Here is a 22,910-nt window from a genome sequence, read left to right as displayed (position 1 = left end):
GAACAGAAACTGTCCAGTGGGAGAGGCAGTGAATATTCCAGAATATCAGACAGAGGCCTTCTATAAATACGTTTTGACCCTGAAATTAAAAACCAGGATGGTTTTTGTGGTTATAAATCATAAATATAAGATGCAATATTTACTGTAGTAGTTAAATATGAACACTTTTGTTTACCATCATATAAAAGCTATAATTATGTTTGTGGGGATTCTTTTGCAGTTTGACTCTAGCAGAATATCACGAACAGGAAGAAATATTCAAACTTCGATTAGGACATCTCAAAAAGGTATGTAAGGTGCCTTTTTTTTTTTCCTTGCCGTGCCCCAAACTGTAAAAACTAGTATTATCAAAATAAGGGGAGAGCTTATTTAGAGCTATCTGATTACCAAACACAATAACGAAAGTAGTATACAATTTTGTACCTAATAATGACTTTCCTTTCTTTTGGTGCAACTTGCTATAAACACTGGGAGTACAGGAATGTAGCAGTGAATCCATCCAGTGTAACTCTGTACTGATTCATTGAATCCTTGTAACAGTGATGTTGCTCTTAGGTTATTGACTAAAGATTGCCTCCATAGACTTTAAAGATAGTGGTGGTCTCAGTGTTGTGTTGTCGTTAATACTCTCCACTATATGCGATTATTATATGTTATTAGTCATAATGTGCGTTGCCCCACTTTTGAAAGCTCCTCAGATGAGGCCACTGGCACACAAGGAGGTCATGTTCTGCAAAGTGCTGCCTGCTTTCCTTTGTCCTTCCTATGGAATTGAATTGCTTAGAAATAAGAAATATTATACTTCTTAATTTGGATAGAAATTTTGCACTATTACAGCACCAATAGTAAATATGGACAAGAAGAGAATGTCTTTAAGTAATGAGGATTGTTTTGTTTTATGCAAACTAAACAGCATTTGTTCTTTCTCTGTTCCTGTCTGTCTGTTCCTTGGCCTGACATGTTTCAAGGAGATGGCAAACTCTTGTCACTGATCTGTGTCAGCACACATTCTGATTGGGATACGTTGGGTGCTTTGACAGAAGGACATAGGAAACTCTGAACGTAATAGATAGATGATTTCGCCCAATTTTTTATCTATGCGGAAGAAACAATGCAATGGGGCTAATACACTGTGCTGGCAATTCCTTGGTCAGAGTGCAAAAAACTTTGCACTTGCTTATCCTATCTCGCAGAGGATATGTAATGTTTTTTAACAATAGATTGTAAAGCAAAAGTAAAAATTGAATTAATGTCTGAAAACTGAATATCTCTTGAATATTCTTATCGTTCAGTTTCTTTGAAGTACTCATAATAGAAAATTTTCTGGTTATATTTCTCATTAAAAATGGAAATGTCTAAGAGGTTGAGGCTAACCTCAGATCTTACCTTTTTATGAATCTTTATGGGTTTCTTCCTGCTTAGATAAATATCTAAGAATGCATTAGTTTGGGGAATTACAAATACTGTGAATTGAAGAAAATCAATTCATAATTGTCATTCTTCCTTTGCTTTTATTTAGTTTCAGCACTTTAACTGCTGTTTCAAACAAAAACTAGAATAAACTTGATTTGAAAACACTGTTCTTTATTAATGGAAAAAATAGCTGAAGATAACAACAGTTATATGGAAGGTAGGAAAAAACAGTATTATCAGCAAAGTATACTAGGGCTATAAAAGTCCCAAGCACCACCACTGCACCTCTTTTTTCCGAACTGAAGGGGCGAAGTCAGCCAAACTTGGTATGTGCTTTTCTTACGTTAGCTTTTGACTTTAAAGAAAAGTCCAATTCACAGAACATTGCTTTTTTGAATGAATACCATGTTTTGATCGTCTATAGTATCCATTTCAGTTGTTATCAGTTGCATATAACTGCATACAGCAAGGGAGAAATATTTTGAATAAAAATTTTCCTAGTTTTATGGAATCATTTTAAATTATTTTTGCTCTCAGATATTTTACTCCAGGCTTTGACCTTTGAAAAACTGCAGCAGTGCTTTTTCCTTATGGCCAATAATTCTAATAAATCTTTGTAATAAAATAGTTTGGTAATATCTTAAGTGTTGCATGTTCAAGCAAAGTGTTTGAGGAGTCGCTTGTGAAAAGGGAATGACAGTTGAAGCAGACAGAAATATCTCAATAAGTGTGAAAGAAAACAGCACTGAATTGTAAATCTAAGTGACACTCTCTAGCGATGCTGCCTATTTAATAGGCAGATGTTTTATCTTCTGAGCAGTAGTTCTTGAGGTGGTCATCAAAACAGGTCATTGTCTTCTTCCCTTTTAAATGTTGTGAGAGTCTGTTTCTAGCCGGTTCTCCTCAAATATACAAGTCATCTATTGTAAATCCCACTATCAGAAACTGAACTGGGCCCCTTGAGAACACTGGTATTGTTTTTAAAGAATATAAAAAGGAATTACTTCAATCTGTGATAGGGATGTATAAACTTCTTGGCACTGGTGAGGTAGGCTGTGTAGGAATAGGTCTTCGTTGTTAATGCTTTAGAAATAGCACCAGCTTCATATGAAATTCTGTTATGAAAGTTTGTGGCTTTTTCCATGCTTTAACTTGTTTGAAGTCTAATGAAAATTTTAACTGACTTTTGAAGGAAGCTGTTAAAAGCTGTTTAATACTCAAATTTGGTTTTTACGTTGAGCTTCAGTGCTATAGTACTCTGTTTAAGAAGGAACTTATTTGGCTAAATGCCAGAGGGGAGCCGAATGTTATTTCTTAGCAAATCATGTCTGAATATATTGAAAAGTAGTAATAAAAATATATACTTGCATTTTAATTCTTACATGTGATACAGATTTTGTCCTTTACTAGGAAGAGTAATTTTCTTACCTTCTTTTTACATTTCTGTATTTCTCCACTAATGCTTCTCTGCTGGCTATATTTATTTCTCTTTCCTTCTGTATATGCTGTTTTGCTGTCTGCTTCTCTTCCTTTTCACTCTCAAAATGCTTTCCTGGTGCTCTCTTATTTTTGGTGCCCTGTACATGCTGCCACCACCAGTTCTCTTTTCCTTCTGCTCCCCAGGAAATTCTTTTCCAGCTAGCAGCTTTGGTCCTGGAGAGAGGCTCTTGTTTTCTCACTTTCTTTTATATAGCAGTGACCCGAGGCAGCTAAGCTGGTTCATTCTTGCTTAAAGGTATTCACAGCCTGAGTGTCCTAAATAACAGCTGGAAACAATGCAACCAGCCAGTTCTCTTTGGACTAACATTGGCCTATGAACCACATTTTGAGAACCACTGAATTGCATAATATATGAACAAAAAAGCCCAAAAGAAGCATAACTGATGGATTTTTTTTTTTTGTCAGCCTTTGGGAAGATCATAGACTATTGTGTGTGTAGAAGTGTGTGGCCTTTTTTGCATGGGGGAGAAAGGCTAGAAATCTTTATAGAGAACTAATGGGTTATGAGGAACTGCATATCATTTCAGGATATTTAATTGAGAACTGCAAGGATGAATCTATATATGAAAAAAGAACTTAACATTGTGTAAACAGAACAAAAATGATAATATATATTAGGAAAAGCAAATGGTCTACATAGATTTGCTAGCAGCTTAGTGTTAACTAGTCCAGCTTTTAAATTATTAGAGATTTGGTTTTGTTTTTCTGAATGAAGGTTCATCTAATTAGTTGGGGGGTTATGTTGCTTTTTTTTCCTTAGCTTGTCATAGGAAGGGATTCAGGATAGCCACTGAAATCCTCTGGTTTGAGTTCTTAAATCTGTTGGAAATGTGTTCATTTAACGTGTGTTGTAAATGATATAAATATATTTTGTTTCAGGATGTGGTTTTGTGATATGCAATATTTGGAAATAGCAGCATAAGGCATTTTTTCCTCCCATCTTCTGACTTCTGCCTCCATCCCCTTGTGCCATGACTTGTTCCCCTCTGTTTTACCAGCACCACCAGATTGTGCAGTCACAGTATAAATTGCATCAGAGAACTGGATTTGAACCGATTTCAGTGTTCGCTAATATGTACCGTAAAGATGAGATAATTTTAAGTGCTTAGGTCAGTTAAGGAATGTGTTCATACCCGACATGCTGCTTTGAAATTACACTTGAAATCTTAGGTAACACACATTCTGCATTTGTAATTTTGCTAAGATATAAATGGAAAAATCTTTTGAAGTTGCCTTGTTTTTGGTGTTTTATACCAACACCTGAAGAACACATCTGTTACAATGATGTATTCTTTTTTTTTTTTTTTTGGTTTGCACTTCAGCCTCAAAATATTTTAAGCATCTTTCCTTAATTTGTCAGCTTGTACAAAATCTATAACTGCACATATCTCAGTCTTCTCTTCATTGTACATCAGTTTCAGACCCCTTCCCAGATAATCTCTCTCCTTGGCTGAGGTACAAAACCCAGCTGCTTCTCATTTCAAATAGCATCCCTACAGTGCAGAACAAAACTGTGAGCATCCCATTACCTGTGGGTTCATGGACGGAAAGGTTCCTTGAAACAGGCTTTTGCCTTAACTCTCTGAATTTTTTAGGCTTTAAGAGAAAAGCACTGCTTTTCTCTAGTTCGGTAGGGTTTTGTAATGTTCCTCCATCACCACTAGTATTGATGCAGGGGTGAAAATAACCTTTTCAAACGGGGAGTAAATGAGCTTTTATAGTTCATTCTTTTCATTTGCAGGAGGAAGCTGAAATACAAGCAGAACTTGAACGTTTGGAAAGAGTTAGGAATCTTCACATAAGAGAACTGAAAAGAATAAATAATGAAGACAATTCACAGTAAGAGACTTACTGTCTTAATTTTGCATGTCTATGTTTAAAACAATGCTTTAAAATCACATTTTATCTACAAGAGATAGGCTGGTTCGTAAATTTTTCTTTGGTTCTCTTTGCTCATGTATATATTTTAAATTTTTTGTCCTATTTTAAATACAAACTTATTTAAACTTAGAAAAGAATGGCTTTTAATTTAGTAAACTTAATGATGTTTTTATTGAGTATGCCAGAAAGAAGTTAGATATATAGACACAGACAGACAGACAGACAGACACACACACACACACACACACACATACACACGCACACACAAAAAAAAATATGCAGGAGAGCTGAAACTTGCTAGACTGTGTTACTAGGTTAAAAAATGTTTGTAAGGGAGCCTAGCACAAGCACTTACCTGACAATAATGCAAGAAAACGATGGGGAGGTTTGATGCAGCAGGAGCAATTTTATGGTGCTGTAATATTAGTTTTGGTTTTATTGCACTGTAATTTACATTTACCACAGGTACCTAACAGGAAAAATGCAAATGCAAAGACTTTTGTAATATGTTAAATCTTGCTCTCTACCTGAACTTGCACGATAATATATCATAATGTTAAAGTGACATTTTAAATTAGCTATAATTGTATAGATTCCGAAGTAATAATTACATAACTAATAAAATTATTCTGTTTTCTGTGATGGAGAATATGGGCTCTAATGCCACAGTTTCACCAGCACCATAAACTATCTCTGTGCTTGAAAGGAACTGGCTCTGCCTGTGCCTGACTGCTTGATGATGCCCTTGCCCGGTTCCCTTGCACATGCCAGCCATAGCATTTCTCTAGTGAACAGATGCTGGAAATCGATCCAAGTTAAATTTCACCAGTTCGACTCCCTTTTTGTTATTGTTCTTGGTTGCGGTGGTGTTTTTTTTTCCTCCTGGATTAATTTTAACCCCAGACCAATTTCCTGGTCTAGTTCTGTGCCCCAACTGCAAAAGTGCTTACGCTGCCCTGGGGGAAGAGGGCACAGGTGGAACAAGCAGCGGGGAGGCTGGCCTTGTTTCTTTCGGCACTAATAAATGTTTATGAAGCAGTAGCCTTAGCATCTTAGGATTTAATTTTATTTTTTACTCTTTGGATGCAATGGAATTATAGATGCACTAAGATTTCTAAACATTAAAGCCACAAGAAATGAAATTGTATATAACCGTTTTAGTGGTTGTCGTACACTAGAGGAGTACAGAAAATTTTGGTTGCCTTGTGGCTGTAGTGCTAAATTGATATTGTGTCATTGTTTTGGATATGAAAAATAATGGGTGCTGATGCTTACAATTTAGTGGCAGGATATTTTCTTTTAAGCCGACAAATATGCTGCAACAAATAAACAAGCAGTTCTTTGCAGATTAAATGATAACTTTTTTATCTTAATTGTTTGTATTAAGAAAAAATGAATGGGAGTTTTCAACAAGAAGTAATAAATGCCACATTAAAAATGACAGGCTTTGACTATGAAAATACTGTGTGTATGGGGCAAGGAATGTCCAAATTACAGTTCCTGTTCAAAACAGAGTTACATTACATGGATAAACAGAATTCTGCAGCTTCACTGCTCATTTTGTGCAGTAGTTGCTGACATATTTTATGGTAGAAAATGGAAGGTTTTCTGTCTTGTGTGTTCATGTCCTTGTGAGGATTTAGACTTGGGTATTTACCAAGTGGCCAAGCTGCAGCTGTATAGAACAGACAAGCAATTGAACAGTGGTTTAGTTCTGTGGCCCCCACAGATTTGCTAACATGTCTTGGTGACTCGGTCATTTGATAAGGGAGAGGTCTCGTTCTGAAGCGGAGCAAACGTTGAGTCCTGATGTGAATCCTTTTGGGTTTTCAACTTCTAGCTGTGGAGCAATGCCGAGCCCTCTTTCTTGTTCTAGCAACATTGCCTTCCCCATCTTTCTACTTGTGCGCTTCCCCCTCCTGCTCCCAAGACATGTGAAGTCGTGGTACAGTATTAAAATAGACTACAAACTCACATGTTTGGTGTCCCATGCTTAGCAGTGAGAAATAGGAAATTTTGTATTGCCCAGATTAGAGGTGGGTAAACTTGTATGTCTGCATTTGTTCTTTACAGCTGCACTAGGATAACAGGACAACTGGAGAGTATAGGTTAGGCCTTCCCTGTCTGGGTTTAGAGCCCACATGATGCTGGAGTTATCTGCAAAGTGCAGATCTTGAGGGACAGAGAGCTGCACGGAGTAGCAAAAGTAGCAGTGGGGAGGAAGGTGGTAGCGTTCACAAGGTCGATTCCCACTGGAGGCATAGATGTAGTAGAAAGACCAAGAAAATATGAATGTAAAATTTTAGAATGCGGTATTCAAGAATTAGGCTACTGATCACATAATATTGACCTCCTAAGGATGCCATCTCTAAATCTTTTTTTTTTCTACACTGAGTACATTGCTTGCTATTTATGATAATTTTTTTCTTGAACATTCGAATATGTGTTTTATAGTGAAAATGAAAGTTATCTTTACAAAACAAGTCACAGTCAGTAGAATATGCATCTTCCCTCAGACACTTGAAAATCCGTGGCCATGCCTCCAAAATCATATTTTATAGCAACAAAGAACAACATATGGAGGGATGGAGTGACCTCTTGGCAGACTCTCGCACAAAACCCTTCCTTAAATTTTTTTGTTGAGTATAACTGGCAGCAGGCCCTAGATCGGTGAGCAATAGGTGAGCATAGGTGTCTCCTCATCGTGGTAGGAATGCGATAAGTATTCATTCATCTGCCCCTGTCCCATGATAGGTGTCGACCAAAAATAAGAAGTAACGTAGTTCTTGTACAGAAGATATCAGGTGTATCTCTAATCTTGGACTTTTCGATACAACTTCAGAATACCTGATAATGTGTGTGTCCTCTTTTAATTGTGAAAGCGAAGTACGAGGAGAACCTCCTGCTTGGAATTACGATTGGATTAAGGGCATTTGGCACTGTAAAGTCATGAGCAAACGAGCTGGTTTTCTCTTTAGTACAAATTCTGGAAATACTTTTACCTTGGTGATCCTAAGCTGATGCAGGACACCCAATGCAGTCACCTGTCATCATGAGTGACAAACTTGCTAACTTTGTAGGTTTCGTTCAAGTCATTCACTATCTGGGTTCTTAAAATACTACCTAATTTCTCCATCTCTGAAAACTGTATTAAAAATGTATAGTTCAGGGGTGTAAACTGAGAAATCCCATTTGTTGGCAGAAAGACAGTCAAATGGGCCCAGCTGAGCTTGCGAGGTAGTTTAGAGGGTGACAAATTTGTTTTTGTCTGAAAGAAGAAACAGAAGCCCCAAAAGAGGGCCAGACGTTGTATCTGCTCTCCCTGAATCCTGCCCGTTCTTCTCTTTCCCCGGCTTCCCCGGAAGCGCGGGCAGCCAGGCTCGGGGGCCGGCTGGTTGGGCGCGAGGAGGCATTTTGTCTCCTGCGTGTTTCAGCAGAGAGCTTGGTGCTTTTCTCTACCCTGTAACGCCAGTTTGAGTTAGGAAGGAGTGTTTCTGTCCCATTTTCAGTTAGCGTGCAAGCAGGTATCCAGTCCTCTCCTGTATTTTCCCCTCATTCCTGTTTGTTATTTGTAAACTTCTTAGTGTTACATAAGATCCATTTTCTTAAAAAGAGGCAGGTACACGTTACAGGTTTGGTATGTTTTGTGTGAAGTTGGAAGTATCTCCTAGTCTGTCCCCGAAAGCTGAAGAATAGGTTTGGGATTTTGCTAATGTCCGGCACAGGGAGGAGAGACGGGCCGCTTTACCCCATCTCCTTAAGCTGTGCAGGGAGGAAGGGTTTGGTGACTTCAGCAAGGTCCCTGCTGTGTGCTGGTGGGCAAGAGAGCGACAGCCCGCCAGTGGTACAGGCTGCAAAGGAACATTCACCTCCACTGAGAGTGGTGGCGTTGGATGGTTTCTAGATGCCTTCATTAACGAAGGCTAGATGAACAGATAGGAAGGGCGAAAATGTTCTGAAATGCTGCGTTCGCTTCCCATTTGTCAGTCTAGAAGCCGTGCTCGCGTTACAGAACGCAAGACGACACTGCTGTTACTACTGTTGCTGTTATCAACGATTGCTGCTGCTGACAATCAGTACTTTTGTTTCAAAATAAAAAAAATTGGACAAAACAAAATAGTGTTTTCCCTGTTCGGTTATCATGAGCATAGTGTTTATAGTGGATTGGCAAGGGCTCATGTTAAGTCTCAAGAGTGCTTTTCTTATCCTCACAAAATAGAGAGACATGACCAAAAGTTAGCAAAATGAATGATTTGATGATGATGATGTGATAGCAGTTGTATGCTAAATAGTTAAGAGATTGAAATCAGCCATGTTGTATAATTTTGCCATGAAGTTACACATGGTGAAATACTGTTTAGCGTATGGGATATCTCCAATAAAAAGAAAGTCACATTTGAGAAATAATGTTAACAGGTCTAAATATTAGGCTTTACTTGTATGTCTTCAACAGAATTAGCTGAAATTGTCTTTTCTTTCAAGGTTTAAAGACCACCCTACGTTGAATGAACGGTATTTGTTACTCCATTTACTTGGCCGAGGCGGCTTCAGTGAAGTATACAAGGTAGTGTGTGTTGGGTCTGTTAAATCTAATGTTTCAGAGCCATGTATGTTTGTATATTTAATTTTTGAGGGTAGGAGGGGTGCTAGATAGGCAGATGGGTTTTAATGTGGTATACTCTTTAAACGCTGGTTGAGCAAACTCCTTGATTAACTCATGGAGGGAGGTAGCATTGCAAGGCTTCGAAGCTATATAACTAAAAGCTGTATTATTGACAAGGAGGAAGCCAGGCTGTGACTTCATGGTTGCTTATATGTATTCCAGGAAGAACGAAAACCGTTAGAAACCAGATCTTGCTGTAGAAAACTATTTAAAAAATAAATAAATAAATAGTTCTGACATATGTATCTGCAGCTGTAGAAAAGAGCACTTGCTTTTAGGACCTCACTTGATTTTAGGAGCTAAGAAGATAGTCATACTAACAAATTTATGACTTCATAGTTTTATGTTTGGGGGCTTTTCCAAATTAGCAGAAGTATTCTGGATAGAAAAAGTGGAGAGGGAGTTTAAAAAGAATTCTAATATTATGATAATTTATCTAATGAAACACTCTGGCTCTTTAAACTGAGAGTGGCTCTTTAAAGTGAAACTGAAAGAACTGAAAGATATTTGTAAAATAGAAAATAAAGTTGGTATATTTCAAGTTAACTTGCTGTTCATGTCTGTGAGGTGTTTTTTACATAAAATGTAATGCAAATGGAACTTTGAATACCTCTATAGATTTTTTTAAAAACAATTAAAAATATTAATAGTCAATAGACTTGTGAATTACATGCAAATTTTTCTCTCTTTATTGGGTGTTATTTTTATCATCTTTGGTTATAACTTTCCCATATTTGTGGGGGACTTTTTGTTTTGTTTTTAGGCTTTTGATCTTTATGAACAAAGATATGCTGCTGTGAAGATTCACCAGCTTAACAAAAGCTGGAGAGATGAAAAGAAAGAAAACTACCACAAGTAAATATTAATGACTTACGCTTCGTATGTTAGATTGAATAGCACTTTATTGATTATAGAAAGTTAACATATCTGTCGTCTTTTAGACATGCTTGCCGAGAGTATAGAATACATAAAGAACTGGATCACCCCAGGATAGTTAAACTATATGACTACTTCTCCCTGGATACAGATACGTAAGTACATAAAATGATGCATATTCTAGAACTCACTAATGATTTTAGTGTTGTAAATTAGATTTAAAAAAAAATTAAAGAATATTTGAACATAAAGCATATGCTTTTACCTTCAGCCAAAAGGTTTCATGTTTCCTTAAGGGGACTCCAAAAAACCTGTGGTTGCAGAATTATGTCTCAAATAAATATTGCAGGCATTACATAAAGTGATTGAAAACACTGATTTGAAACAACTGACTAGCAAGTCTTATGAGATATCCTGAGGGCAAAACAGGCGTGCGCTGCTGTAATGTTTTTGGGCAGAGCAAGGGCTGCTGTAGGGCAGCTTGAAAAGGCTACTGTAGCATAGACAAATTTCCAAGACTAAATGATGTCAGCTCCATCTTTAGCCTAAGTGTATCCCATGGTTGCTGGGTTGCACCTTTTTGTGTGAAACTGTGTCACATCTCTAAGGGATAACAAATGTATTTTCTCATCAAGAAACTTGCTTACATAAATAGGGGTGGGTTTTTTTACTTAATCTCACTTCAGTATGTATGCAGTTTCTTTTTTGGTAAATATGAATGCTTCGACTGATGTCAAGTTCCTATAAGCTAATTGCTATGCCATGTGTTTTATTAACAATTTAATTCATATAGTTCAATATTCAGGCAGCTGTTGTTAAACTTGTCAGTATCAAACTAGGTTGTCCTATATCCCTTTATGATTGTGCGGTTTGATATGTTATTTAATGTTGTATCTCTAATTTTGCCCTAGGTTTTGCACGGTGTTAGAATACTGTGAAGGCAATGACTTGGATTTCTATCTCAAGCAACATAAATTAATGTCAGAGAAGGAAGCTAGGTCCATTGTAATGCAAATAGTAAATGCACTACGGTATCTCAATGAGATCAAGCCCCCTATTATACACTATGATCTTAAACCAGGTAATTGGGGAATGTTACAATTGAAAATGTCATTATTTTTTTTTCTCCTTTATTTTATTTGTAATTTATGCCTGAAAATACCAAAATTATCTTCTGTATGTCAGGTTTATTTTAAACATCTGAAAAAAATGCATACTTCTCTTTCTAGTTTTATTGGCAAAATCATTTGTCTGTCTTTGGAAATGTCTGTTTTAACTTTTCTACTATGAATTATTTTGAGTTTAGTTTGTAGGAGAAGTTTCTGGAGCACATAGCAGATACATATATTGATACTTGAGAATGTAAATAGATGAGCTCATTAGTTGATTCAGTCTTGTCTGAACATTCTTTAATGCTGATTTGTAAATAATTTTTTCCCTTTTGTATCTCATAGCTGTAAAAGATTGAAGTAGGTAGTCTGTCACTCTCTGCATCGCAGTTCAACAACTTCAAACTAGGACTTTACAGAACTTTTCTATACTGTAAATCTTTTTCCTAACTGATTCCAAATGCATCTTTTTGTGATCATGGTCTTTTTGTGCCACCTCTTTATCTGGAACAGTTCTGCTTTTCTTGGGAAACTAAAGTAAATACTGCCCTTATTCAGATTTCTTCCTAAATCTTGATCAAAGTTTCCAGTAATAAAAATAATGAGCATTGTCATAAGTTATTCTGTTTTGAATCCATAGGCTTCATTACTGCCTTGTATACGTGATACTTGTATTCTTTACGTACTATAATCTGTAATACTTTGAAGTCTATATGGTGGAGTTTTTGATGTAACTTTTAGTGCTAGGCTGTTCGCTTGCTCATGTGTAGTAAATTGCTCATACAGATTTTTGTCATGTTACAGAGTTGAACGGAATGTATTTTTATAGTCGTCTTATTCGTTTTTAAAGGAGCTTAATCAAATATTTTTTATATCAAGAAAATATTGTGTAACTTTAATACATGGGGTTAGATTCTTCATGTTACAACCATCTCCTGGCACTATTCTGTGGCATATCCAAGCCCTGAAATCTGTAGTGTAGGATTTGTTCTAGGTAGAGAAGTATGAAATTTCATCATGAATGGTATATGGCTATATTTTGGTGTTTCCTCACTGTCCAGCAGCTCCTGAGCAAACCATTTCAGATGACTAAGACTGCACTAAAATCTGTAATAGTCAAATTGCTCTAGAGTTGAGGATATAAAGGTGATGTAAAGTTGTCACTGACCTTTCATTAAGTTAGACGCTCCTGAAGATTGAAGCTGGTTTTGAACATTTAAGTGTTCTCTTAGCTTTTTTGAGGTACAAAATCTTCTTTTTCTTTTTCCTTCCCCCCCCCCCTCCTTGTTAGGTAATATACTTCTTGTAGATGGAACAGCATGTGGAGAAATAAAAATTACTGATTTTGGCCTGTCCAAAATAATGGATGATGATAGCTACGGTGTGGATGGAATGGACTTAACTTCACAGGGAGCAGGAACTTACTGGTAATGCCTGGTTTGAATTTGTTGTTTAAGCTCTGGGTCTTTGTTTGGATTTCAAAAATGTTCTTGTAAAACCAGTTTTGGAAAGGTAACTCAGATTAAAAATATTGAAAAGGATGACAAAGATTTTCATGCAACACTCTAGATCTTAATATTGCCGAATGTTACAGCATGGTCACGTAACTGAAGCAAGATAAGAGTATATATACTGTGGATATGATCATTATGTTGTATTTCACAATATTTGGAAACACAGTTTCCAGAAGAAGCAGGTGTTTAATCTTTGGCTGCAGGTGGTTGAAGACATTTGACAGAGCTGTGATGATTAACTGTGGGTGCTTAGTCCTTGGAAATCCTAGAGCAGGGATTACCGGAAGGTAATGTCCTTAGGACAAAAGAGTATTTACTCCTCCATCCTAAAGGTTAATGACAGCTCAGCAGCTGTGACTTATTTTCTGCGTGCACTTGCATGCTTATCCAAAAACCTGAAATTTTGGAGTTGCCTACAGAACAAAGTGACAAGAAGCTTTTCGTTACTTATAAAAATGTTTTTTCTAGAATTTGTTCTTTAGTAATGGAGCTTATTTTTGGCATAGTAGCTGTTTGAGCCTACGTCTGGGTGGATAGAGCAGTAGAATGCCCATACTGACCAGGTTATCTTTTGTCAATTCATTTGCTCTTTTTCTCCTTCGCTTGGTCTGCCTCTGGCAAGAGCAAAGCCAGGAGATCAAACCTAATTCTAAACAGAGAGGCCAGTATGATTCCCATTTGTTCTTCAACTTCTTTCCATATTCAAAAGTTGCATATAATATAATTTTGCCTTTTCCTTGAGAATTTTTAAGAAAGAAAGCACACATACTCTTGCACAAACACCAATGTGTGCATGCCATGGGAAGACAATTCAAGTTGAAGCATTTTAGAAGTGTTAGGCTTCTGCTACTGTTATTAGTGCTTTATGTATTTAAACATGAATTTAAATATGCAATTTTAGGAATATACATCAAAAATTTTGACTTTTGGATTTCATCTAAAATGCCATATGCACTAATAGTGCTATAAACTAAGACTGAAAAAGGTCTTTGACCATATTAGATTCATGATGAAGCTCTGTGTTTCTAATTAACACTTTCTCTGATACGAAAATCTTCATTAAGGAAAGAAAATATTTTGAATGAGTTTGAGGTGGGGATAAGTCTTTGTAGGGCAAATCACACAGATTCCCAGGAGCATAGTACTGGAAGGGATTTCCTCAGTCATTGGGCCCAGTTACCTGCTTTTCTGGGCAGTTAGGTCATATGATCTCTTTTGTAAACTTACTGACGTTTGTATTAAATTTAGGTAGTGTTTTTGTCCCCAGTAATCTGATTTGAAGTCTGTTCCATAACCTCACTTCTCTGATCATTAGAAACCTAATCTTCTAATTTACAGACTGTGTTTATTTGTAGCCAGTTTATACTTGCTTGTTCCTGTGCCAACACTGGTCTCCTCTGAAATAGGTTGTTTCCCTTCCTGGTGCTTGCTCCCTTGTGTATTTATAGCCTTCATATTTTTTTTTCTGAATTGTAGGCTCTCCATTCTTCCGACCATCTTAATAACTTTTCTTTCCACTTAAATCAGTTTATGCTCCTCTTTCTTGCAAATGGTAATCAGAATCGTACACCAGTGTTCCAGAAAAGGTTGTGTGATGCTGTGCAAAATTCATACTCACGTTGTGTTCTTACCTCATTTTGTGCTTGCTTCCATTTCCATAACAGTTTCTTCAGAATTTTTTCTAAAGCCTTATATACTGTTCATGAAAGAATGTCTGGTCTGTAGCTGCTCTGATAATCTTTATCCCCTTTTTTAATGTTAGGTACTATAACCAATAATAATTAGCTCCGCCCGTATTGATAGATTTGTTTTTCTTTGTTTTTTAAAGGAGATTCCGTTTCATCAGTTCTTTTGTAATTTGGGGTGGTATAAGCAATTCCTCAGTTTCCAGCTTTATAAGTATGGCTTCCATGCAGGTTATAGGAATGTAAATAGCCATCACTTTTGTCTACCGTCTACCTCCCTGGTTAATGTCAGCGTTCATATTGAAAGATTAGGTAAAAGGTCTTTAAGGCATATCTGCATTAGACTTGATCACTGACCAAGTGTTGCTATAAAACGCCCTATATGACTTTTATCTTTTCTTGTTATGTTAGGGAGAAGATACACGTGTAACCTAGGATCCCAGTACTTGAAAAATTAATGATAATTAGTGATTTTGGTAAAGAGTTCTAGTATTTGGCCTTGTATGAAATATATCCTCTCTTTGAGTGTCTGACTATTGAAAGAACTGTAGTGTCAATTTTGAGGGGTTTGCAAGGTATTGGAGTGAGGATCATAATGTAACTGTACAGTTGTCAGAAAATCAGAGATCTGTATATGAAGCGTTTGAATAATTTGATATTGAGCAAGTTCTAGTGATTCCATACATCTGCTTGCAGAGGCTGAGTTGCATGTTTTGTTTTCCAGGTATTTGCCTCCAGAGTGTTTTGTAGTTGGCAAAGAACCACCAAAGATTTCTAATAAGGTTGATGTATGGTCAGTTGGAGTCATCTTTTTCCAGTGTCTTTATGGTAGAAAGGTACGGAAAACTTTGTTTGAAAATCTTAGCACTCTAGTGTAAATGCCTGTTTTCCAGTAGACGGTGAAGTATAGTCATAAAGACGTGAATCTATGTGGAAAGTAACTTGTGTTATTTTTTTGTTGCTGTGCATTGATTTTGCAAGCAATGTAGAAAATCTTGACTAAAACTTTTGTCTTTAAAGAATGGTTAGAAATTTGTATTAGCGCTAAAACAACTTACTGTAGCATAAATTAGTCTGGTGTATTTATAAAATTAAAATAGTTGGATAATTCTCAATAAAATTGTGTGCTTATTTTTCAGCCATTTGGCCACAATCAGTCGCAGCAAGATATCTTACAAGAAAATACAATATTAAAAGCCACAGAAGTTCAGTTCCCTGTTAAACCAGTTGTAAGCAATGAAGCCAAGGTAACTTTTCATATGATCTCTGAGTAACAGTTAAAACTTACATCATTAATTTTTAAGTATTCCACTATAAAATTACCGTTAACTTAATGATGCTGTGGGATGTAGTAACTAAACATCTGTAGGAAAACATAATGGAGGACTAATATTTTGATGTTTTTATTTCTATAGCAAATTTATTTTGGGACTTCTCAAAATCACATGCTTGAAAGCAAGACTGTATATTCCAAAAATTTGCAAGTGGCTTCAACGTAGGCCTTCTCAAAAATAGTCTGCTTTGCCTTTTCCAAAAAGATCTTAACTGTCTCACCTAGGCTGTCTCACTGCGTGTTCTTACGAAATACTTCTGCAAACAGTAACAAGCTCTTTCTGAAAATAGTGAACATTTATTCTGTCCAGCCTTTTTGCCTTAAAGAACTATTTAATTACAGAATACCTGGAAAGTGTGCCTGTTACCACTCTTCCCTTGAAAGGTCATATTATGTGTGCATTAACTCCAAGCAGAGTTTAAAAACACATATTCTTAAAATCAAGACCAAAATATGCTGATGCTGGTTCAGGAAACAAGACTGACAAAATAGTTGAGCTGTCATGAAGGTATGTGTGGCAGTGTTTCCTCATCTGCACAGACCAGCTGTTCAGGGAACAGATTAAGGTGTTTTCCAAAAATGATTGCCACTATGAGCATCTATAACATTTATTCCAGTTCTGTGAAAAAGAAAAACATTATGTATGGGTTACTTGTTTGTAAAACTGTCATAATACCTGAAATAGATTTTCATGGCCAGATGCAAGAGAAGCCCTCGTTGAAAGCAATGCCAAAATAATAGAATGCTTCTTTTGGTTTCAACAACTAAGTAAAAATATTCAGTTTTGGGACACAAGCTGCAAAAAAATAGAGGATATTAAGACAAGAGAAAATTCAGCTTCTGAAGATTAAAAGGAAAGGACAAACAATTCTAGAGGTTGTAGTTTCCTAGGAAAATAGGTGTCCTTTTGCTAGGTAGACCTGTTGTTGCAATTTGTGGTATGCTTCTGTTGGTTACATTTTCCAGAAGTAGCTTTACTGAATGAGTAAAGCTTAGAAACAATGAGTTGGGGTTGTGAAAATTTGGTAGTTGGTTCAAGTATTATAATTTGTCCTGTATTTTTACCCCACTTTTGAAAAATTGTGTCTCTACAATGCAGTTGGTAAATACAAGTCATGTAACTGATGACATCACATTTTTGTGGTTTACATCCTTATCCTTTAACTTCGCATTTCTCTTGGTGATTAACAGTGTTTATGTAGAGTATCAGGAGACAGCAGACAATTCAGCGTGGTTCTGATGTAGAATTGGCAACTTATTTAACAGTAGTTTTATGTTCTCTATATATTCTACATTCTGTTTGTTTGAAAGACTAAAATAAACCTTTATTATTCTCTACTCTTATTAACATTGTCACGATAGCTGTGAGAGAGAGAGAGAGAAATTATTCCATGATGGAAGCACCATAAAACAATTGCAAACTAACTTGTAAATTCACACTGTTTATGATGACTATGTGGAAGCCAAATTGTCTTTCAGATTTATAGACTTGGCAATTGGAAAAAACAGCTTGTAAGCTGAAATTTTGATTTGGAAAACATGGAAATGAAGTAAATATGGAATCTGAAATGACATTGTTAGTTTTTAGAATGTAACTATGCTTTGATCTTTGGCACTTTTTTCTGTTTTGTGCAGTATTCTGGTTTGCATTATAGTAATGTGTCTACAGTGCTACAGAAGCATGAAGTATTTAACAAAGATTTTAGAAACAAGTTATTATTCTGAGGAATTTTCAAAAAAACTCCTAACAGCTCATTTGTTATGAAGGATTTATTATGAAGAATTTGATCAAAATCCAGAATGTCCAGAAACATGTGAATGAATATTAACAGATGCGTATGATTTTTATTTTGTACTTTGTTCATACTGAATATGTAAGCAATTGAAGTAAATGGTAGCAAGGTTCTTTGGAAATTGTATCAGATTTTTCCTTTAATCTCCAGTTTTTAATTGGAGCAAAGAACAAACAACTGAACAGCTTTATCAAAGAAAAGATATGTAATTCTTTTGAATTAAATTCTAAATTATTAAGTAATGATGTGCTAATCAGTTCTGTAGCAATAATAAGGATTTTCTATCATTAAATGTTGAAGCCCAAGCTCCCAGGAGACTGAGTGTTCTGTGTGTGCTAGACATAAGACTTGGCAGAAACTTGCAGCATGAAATGATTGACACACTTCATATGGACCTAAATGTATGACAGCGTAGTGTCTCAAGGTTTAACAGACCTGAAGCTAGATGGAGATTTTTTTCAGATCAGATTTTTTTTAAACAGATGGGATTGGTTTTTTTGGGAAAGGAGTTCCAGGTAGGTTCCTGTTTTTCAAATAGCCTGTTAGTTATTTAATGTCTAATGAACATGGCAACCACAATTGTCAAAATTCACTCTGTGCTATATTTTGTTGACACATGTGGTAATACCTGTGCTTTCAAAGGCCAACTAAGATGCCGAAATTCTGTTACTGGATTTTCTGTTTGCTCTTCTTCATGTTCACAACTGAATGCTTTTACAAGCTCCTTGGAGTTCCTCTCTACTTTTTCAATCCTCTGACATTTGCTTCTAGTTCTTACCAAGCTGATTAGAGATAACACATGCAGAGTGCTGATTGTATGAGAAGCTAATGTTTCTGCTTGTAAATGTAGTTCCTATTTTGTTGTCTGTGCATGGATATACATTTCAAAGTATGATCATTTTAAACCATATTAGGTTTGCTGTTACAAGATGATCTTTTTCTACTACAACACGTTGCATCTTTCATTGGACTCTAGTAAAAATTACACTACTTTTGAATTGAATTATACAAGGATAAGAATGTGTTTAGGAACAATTTTATCTGAGAGGAAGTGTTTATTTGCTTGTAAGCAGACTTATTATTTGGAAGGCTGTTGTAATTTTTTATCTTTTTCTTTCTAGGCCTTTATCAGACGCTGTTTAGCATACCGAAAAGAGGACAGATTTGACGTCCACCAGCTGGCTAATGATCCTTATCTTCTCCCTCATATGAGGAGATCAAACTCTTCAGGAAACTTGCACATGACTGGGCTAGCAGCATCGCCTACACCACCTACTTCAAGCATTATTTCATACTGAAATTTCTCCGACTGAGGAATGGCATGATACCTTTGTGTAGTTTCCAGATGCAGACTTTAGTTTGAAAGCATTTGAGTGTTTTTACACAGGACAAGTTTGATAACTGTGTTTTCAGACTGAAGTCCTCCTGCATAGTGTCATTTGTATGATTGGAATGGATCATGGACTGTGAATAAATGTACCCTTCTGAGAATAACCTTTAAACATTGAAGGATGACACTGCCTGTTGCACTCTAACAGGTATACTGTGTTTAGGACTGAAGAAAAGGTTTTTAGTTTTTTCTGGGGAACATTGTAAATAATCTTTTTAATACTTTAAGTACATTTGGTTGATACTGGAAAGTTCTAACATGAAGGGTAGTTTTTCATTATTTATATAAGTAAGGTAGTGAGCAAATCTGAGAACACAGGAAAAATTCAGTGCCTGGTAATAAACTAAATAAACTGCCAGCTTTCCAAGAGGTTGATCTTTAGAGAACAAAGTAAGAAATGCGAGTTCTGTATCAGATTTCTCAGATGAAATTACAGTATTTTTTGTGGCGATTCAGGCTTGTATCTCCAAAAATGTGTTCTTTCACTGAATTTGAATTGGAAAGGTGATATGGAATTCCTGGTACTTACTTCTCAAATGGATTGCAAATTTTAAAATCGGCTCAATTTTCTAAAAATAATGTACTTGCTGTGGTGTTGAAACTTGTGAAACTTTCCAGGCTTCTGATAAAAGCAAGCAGCAGTTTGAAACCAAATGCAAACAGGTCATGTATAATGTTCTATGCAGGAATAATGATAAATTCCCTTCTAGCTCTATTGTAAATTGTTGTACAGATGTCATATTTTCAGTTAAATTTCAGCAACTTATTCCTGTACAAATGTTTAAAGTATGGCTTTTTCTAATTGGATATTGTATTTTTTTTAAGTCTCCCTCAAGGCGCTTTTAATTGCTGCTAAATGATGTTGCTTTTACTTTTGCAAAAGAATCAAATGACCTCCTTAAGGTGCAAGTCAACTGTACGTTATAGAGAGATTAAGAGTAGGTAATTCATTAACAATCAAGGCATGTAAAACAGATCTGTGTTGGCAATATACAGTACAGTTCTTTAAGTCAGTTTATTGCGCTCTCAACCTGTAGAGTGCATTGATACTCAATATAGAAGTTGCTCATGGCTATTCTCTATTTCTGGAAGTTCCTATCAACAAGGAAATGTTTCTTGTGGCTTGTACAGATATTTTAAAATGTGAAACATTTTCTAACTGCCTTGTATGGTAGAAACTTATTTTTCAGAACCGTGTATCTCTCTCCCATTCATTATTCTTTTTACTGTCCCTTTTATGATGCTGAATACCTATATGTAATTTTGTCCATGTTGCAGAAAAAGGAGGCTGTATTACCACAGGTTTTCATTTAGTATTGTACAGTTAAACTGTTGCTCTTGTTTCTGATGTTGCAAGCCATTTTGTTTTCATTGTATATAAAGAAACATAACTGTCTCTTTAAGATGCTGCTGAAATTGTAGAGAATGTAGCCAAAACAGTAATAAACAATGACAGTTGAAATTTCAATGTTTTAATTACATTTTTGCATTTAAACAAATGGGAAATCGGCCTGGCCGTATCACTGAGCTACATTTAGCTATTTGAAACAAACTCTCTTCAGTTACAAACAAAAGGCCAATAATGGAATTATTAATATAAGTAACATTAGGGTTACAAAAGGTAAGGTAACAAAAGGAGGGGTTCCGTAAAACTTATCTGTGGTGAGTAGAACTCTCGGGAAGAATTTCAATTATTTCAACAGGTCTTTCTAAAGCTTTTTAATCATAGAATAAAATTAGCTCATAGAATAAAGTTAGAATCAAATAGTGAGTCTGTCTGCCTTATATGTACACTGGAGTAGGGGGACTGCATCCTTTTCACTGCACCACCTGTAAGGTGAAACCCAGAAGTCTTCTATTGCCTTGTTAAAGTGCAAAGTTCAAGGAGAACGTGCCGTGGCTGTATATTCACATTAGGTGTTGTTAGTTTTCCTTATTCTGCGTGTGTCAGTATCACAAGTTAAAGAAGATTTTGCCTAAGGAAAAGATGCAGGATTGTGTTAACTGTACATTTATTTGTTAATCTGGAATGTATTGTGATTACCTCTAGTACATTGAAATTTGGTGATATATTAGAAAACTCCTCACTAAGTAACATAGAATTTTATAGCTACAGATACCTTAAAATGAGAAGTTTTAGGCATTTCACTGATTATGTACAGACTTATTTTTTCCTATTGTTGGCATCTTGGAAGATAGGTTGTAGTGGCTGAATAGACAACACTTGTTCCAGCCTTGAAAATGCACATTTCTGAAATCTAAACACTAATTTTTAACAAATTTCTGTGTAGATCAAGATGCAAAGCTGCTGGATGGGCATTCTAAAATACATGCAAGGAAAGGAGCCTCGCTGTCTCATCCTTTGAGTCAAAGTCACAGGATTCGCACCTCCAGTACGCAATTGTGTTTGCGTTAGGATCCTGTAGCACTGTCAGTAAACGTTGCATGTCCCCGTGTGGAGTCTCTGTGGTCACCAGGAGACATCCGAGGTAGTGTCGGTGGTGCCTGGTGTTCTGCAGTGTGTGCTTGGCGTGGAAGTGCCCTTGCCGCTGGATCGAGAAGCCTGAATTACTGCAGCTTGTCAAGGAGTGTTCGTCCAAACCTAGGTAACTCGTGCATCTGTTTGTCAGTTTGTGAATATTTCGGGTACATTTTACTAATTTCATCACACATCATCCATCGCTAAATTTTCTAAGCTCCTAATTTCCTCCGATTTAGCAGCAGGTAGATGTAAGGAATTAAGTTAAACTTCATCAGAGTGTTTTTAATTAACCTTGGAAACAAAGGCTTACTTTAATAAAATCTATCAAATACTTTAAAACTTCTGCATTTGCTGAAAGATGCTTAAATACTACATTGTTATATAAAAACCTGTGTATGAAACAGAAGTGACTAAGAGAAGTTGTGCGTTCTTAACTACGGGTTGTTAGTGCGTTTATACCTTTAGTGAATTTTACAGGTGTTATGTGTTTATAGTGCTACAGGTTATTTCAGCCACAGTTAACAACATGTTCTTGTCCAGTGCGTTTCTAAAAACCAGCCGTGTTGTGGCACCTTTTATTCTCATCTTGAAGTTTACTTGGTTTTTCAAGTTTGTTGCTGGAGTTGTTCAGATGTCGGCGTGGAGCATTATTCGCACTGAGCGCGGTCCGCACTGCTTGGCGGGTGCAGCTTGTAGGGAGGCTGAATAACTTCTCTTTCCTAAAAGCAGCGAGGAGCCCTGCTGCGTAAGGAGCGGGGTTTGGCTCCTTAGGTGTGTTTTACAGGGAAGACCCCTGGAAAGAAAAAGGTGCTCTGGGATTTGAGACCACGCGGGGGTTACGGCCGTCGCTTTGCTGAGTGTGAATAAAGGTGGGCCCACACTAGGAGGAGGCAGTGCTGTGCCTGCAGCAGCATCACTGGGGCAGGTGGGGGCCATCACCTCGTTACCTCGTCATCTCGTTACCTGGTGCCTCAGGGGAGTGCATGCAGCGGGGGCAGGTGTCTTGGCTGCTCGTTTTGTGCCCAAGCCCTGGCAGCACCGCCCTTGTCGGTCGGTCTGTTGCCATGGCCGGCCCTTGCCGGGGAGAGCTTGTGGGGGCCGTGAGGGCAACGCGGGGCTGGAGGTGCCATGGTCCCACCGCACTGAGGAGCCGTGGTCCCACCGCAGCGAGGCGCCGTCGCTGGGGGAGCTCCAAGCTGCCGCCGGAGCCTGGGCTGCTGCGAGGGGCCCTGCCGCCACCCCCGGAGGTGCAGCAACCGCCTGAGGAGCGC

The 22,910-nt window shown here is 36.9% G+C and overlaps 1 protein-coding gene across 4 annotated transcripts in view; it reads left to right on the top strand.

Annotated features, from left to right (window-relative positions):
* The window catches only part of TLK1 (tousled like kinase 1), a 75,949-nt gene extending 55,324 nt beyond the window's left edge, over window positions 1-20,625 (top strand). For all 4 annotated transcript variants that reach the window (XM_064514937.1, XM_064514938.1, XM_064514936.1 and 1 more), the window contains 10 exons: window positions 221-287; window positions 4,655-4,752; window positions 9,277-9,358; window positions 10,221-10,312; window positions 10,399-10,488; window positions 11,245-11,414; window positions 12,734-12,869; window positions 15,366-15,477; window positions 15,781-15,888; window positions 18,889-20,625. In XM_064514937.1, coding sequence (XP_064371007.1) covers window positions 221-287; window positions 4,655-4,752; window positions 9,277-9,358; window positions 10,221-10,312; window positions 10,399-10,488; window positions 11,245-11,414; window positions 12,734-12,869; window positions 15,366-15,477; window positions 15,781-15,888; window positions 18,889-19,065 — 1,132 coding nt within the window. In that variant the 3' untranslated portion in view covers window positions 19,066-20,625. The remainder of the gene's footprint in view (window positions 1-220; window positions 288-4,654; window positions 4,753-9,276; window positions 9,359-10,220; window positions 10,313-10,398; window positions 10,489-11,244; window positions 11,415-12,733; window positions 12,870-15,365; window positions 15,478-15,780; window positions 15,889-18,888) is intronic.
* The last annotated feature ends 2,285 nt before the right edge of the window (window positions 20,626-22,910 follow it).

Source organism: Dromaius novaehollandiae, chromosome 7, assembly GCF_036370855.1.
Source record: "Dromaius novaehollandiae isolate bDroNov1 chromosome 7, bDroNov1.hap1, whole genome shotgun sequence".
NCBI classification, from domain to species: Eukaryota; Metazoa; Chordata; class Aves; order Casuariiformes; family Dromaiidae; genus Dromaius; species Dromaius novaehollandiae.
This window is presented reverse-complemented; position numbering and strand designations above follow the sequence as displayed.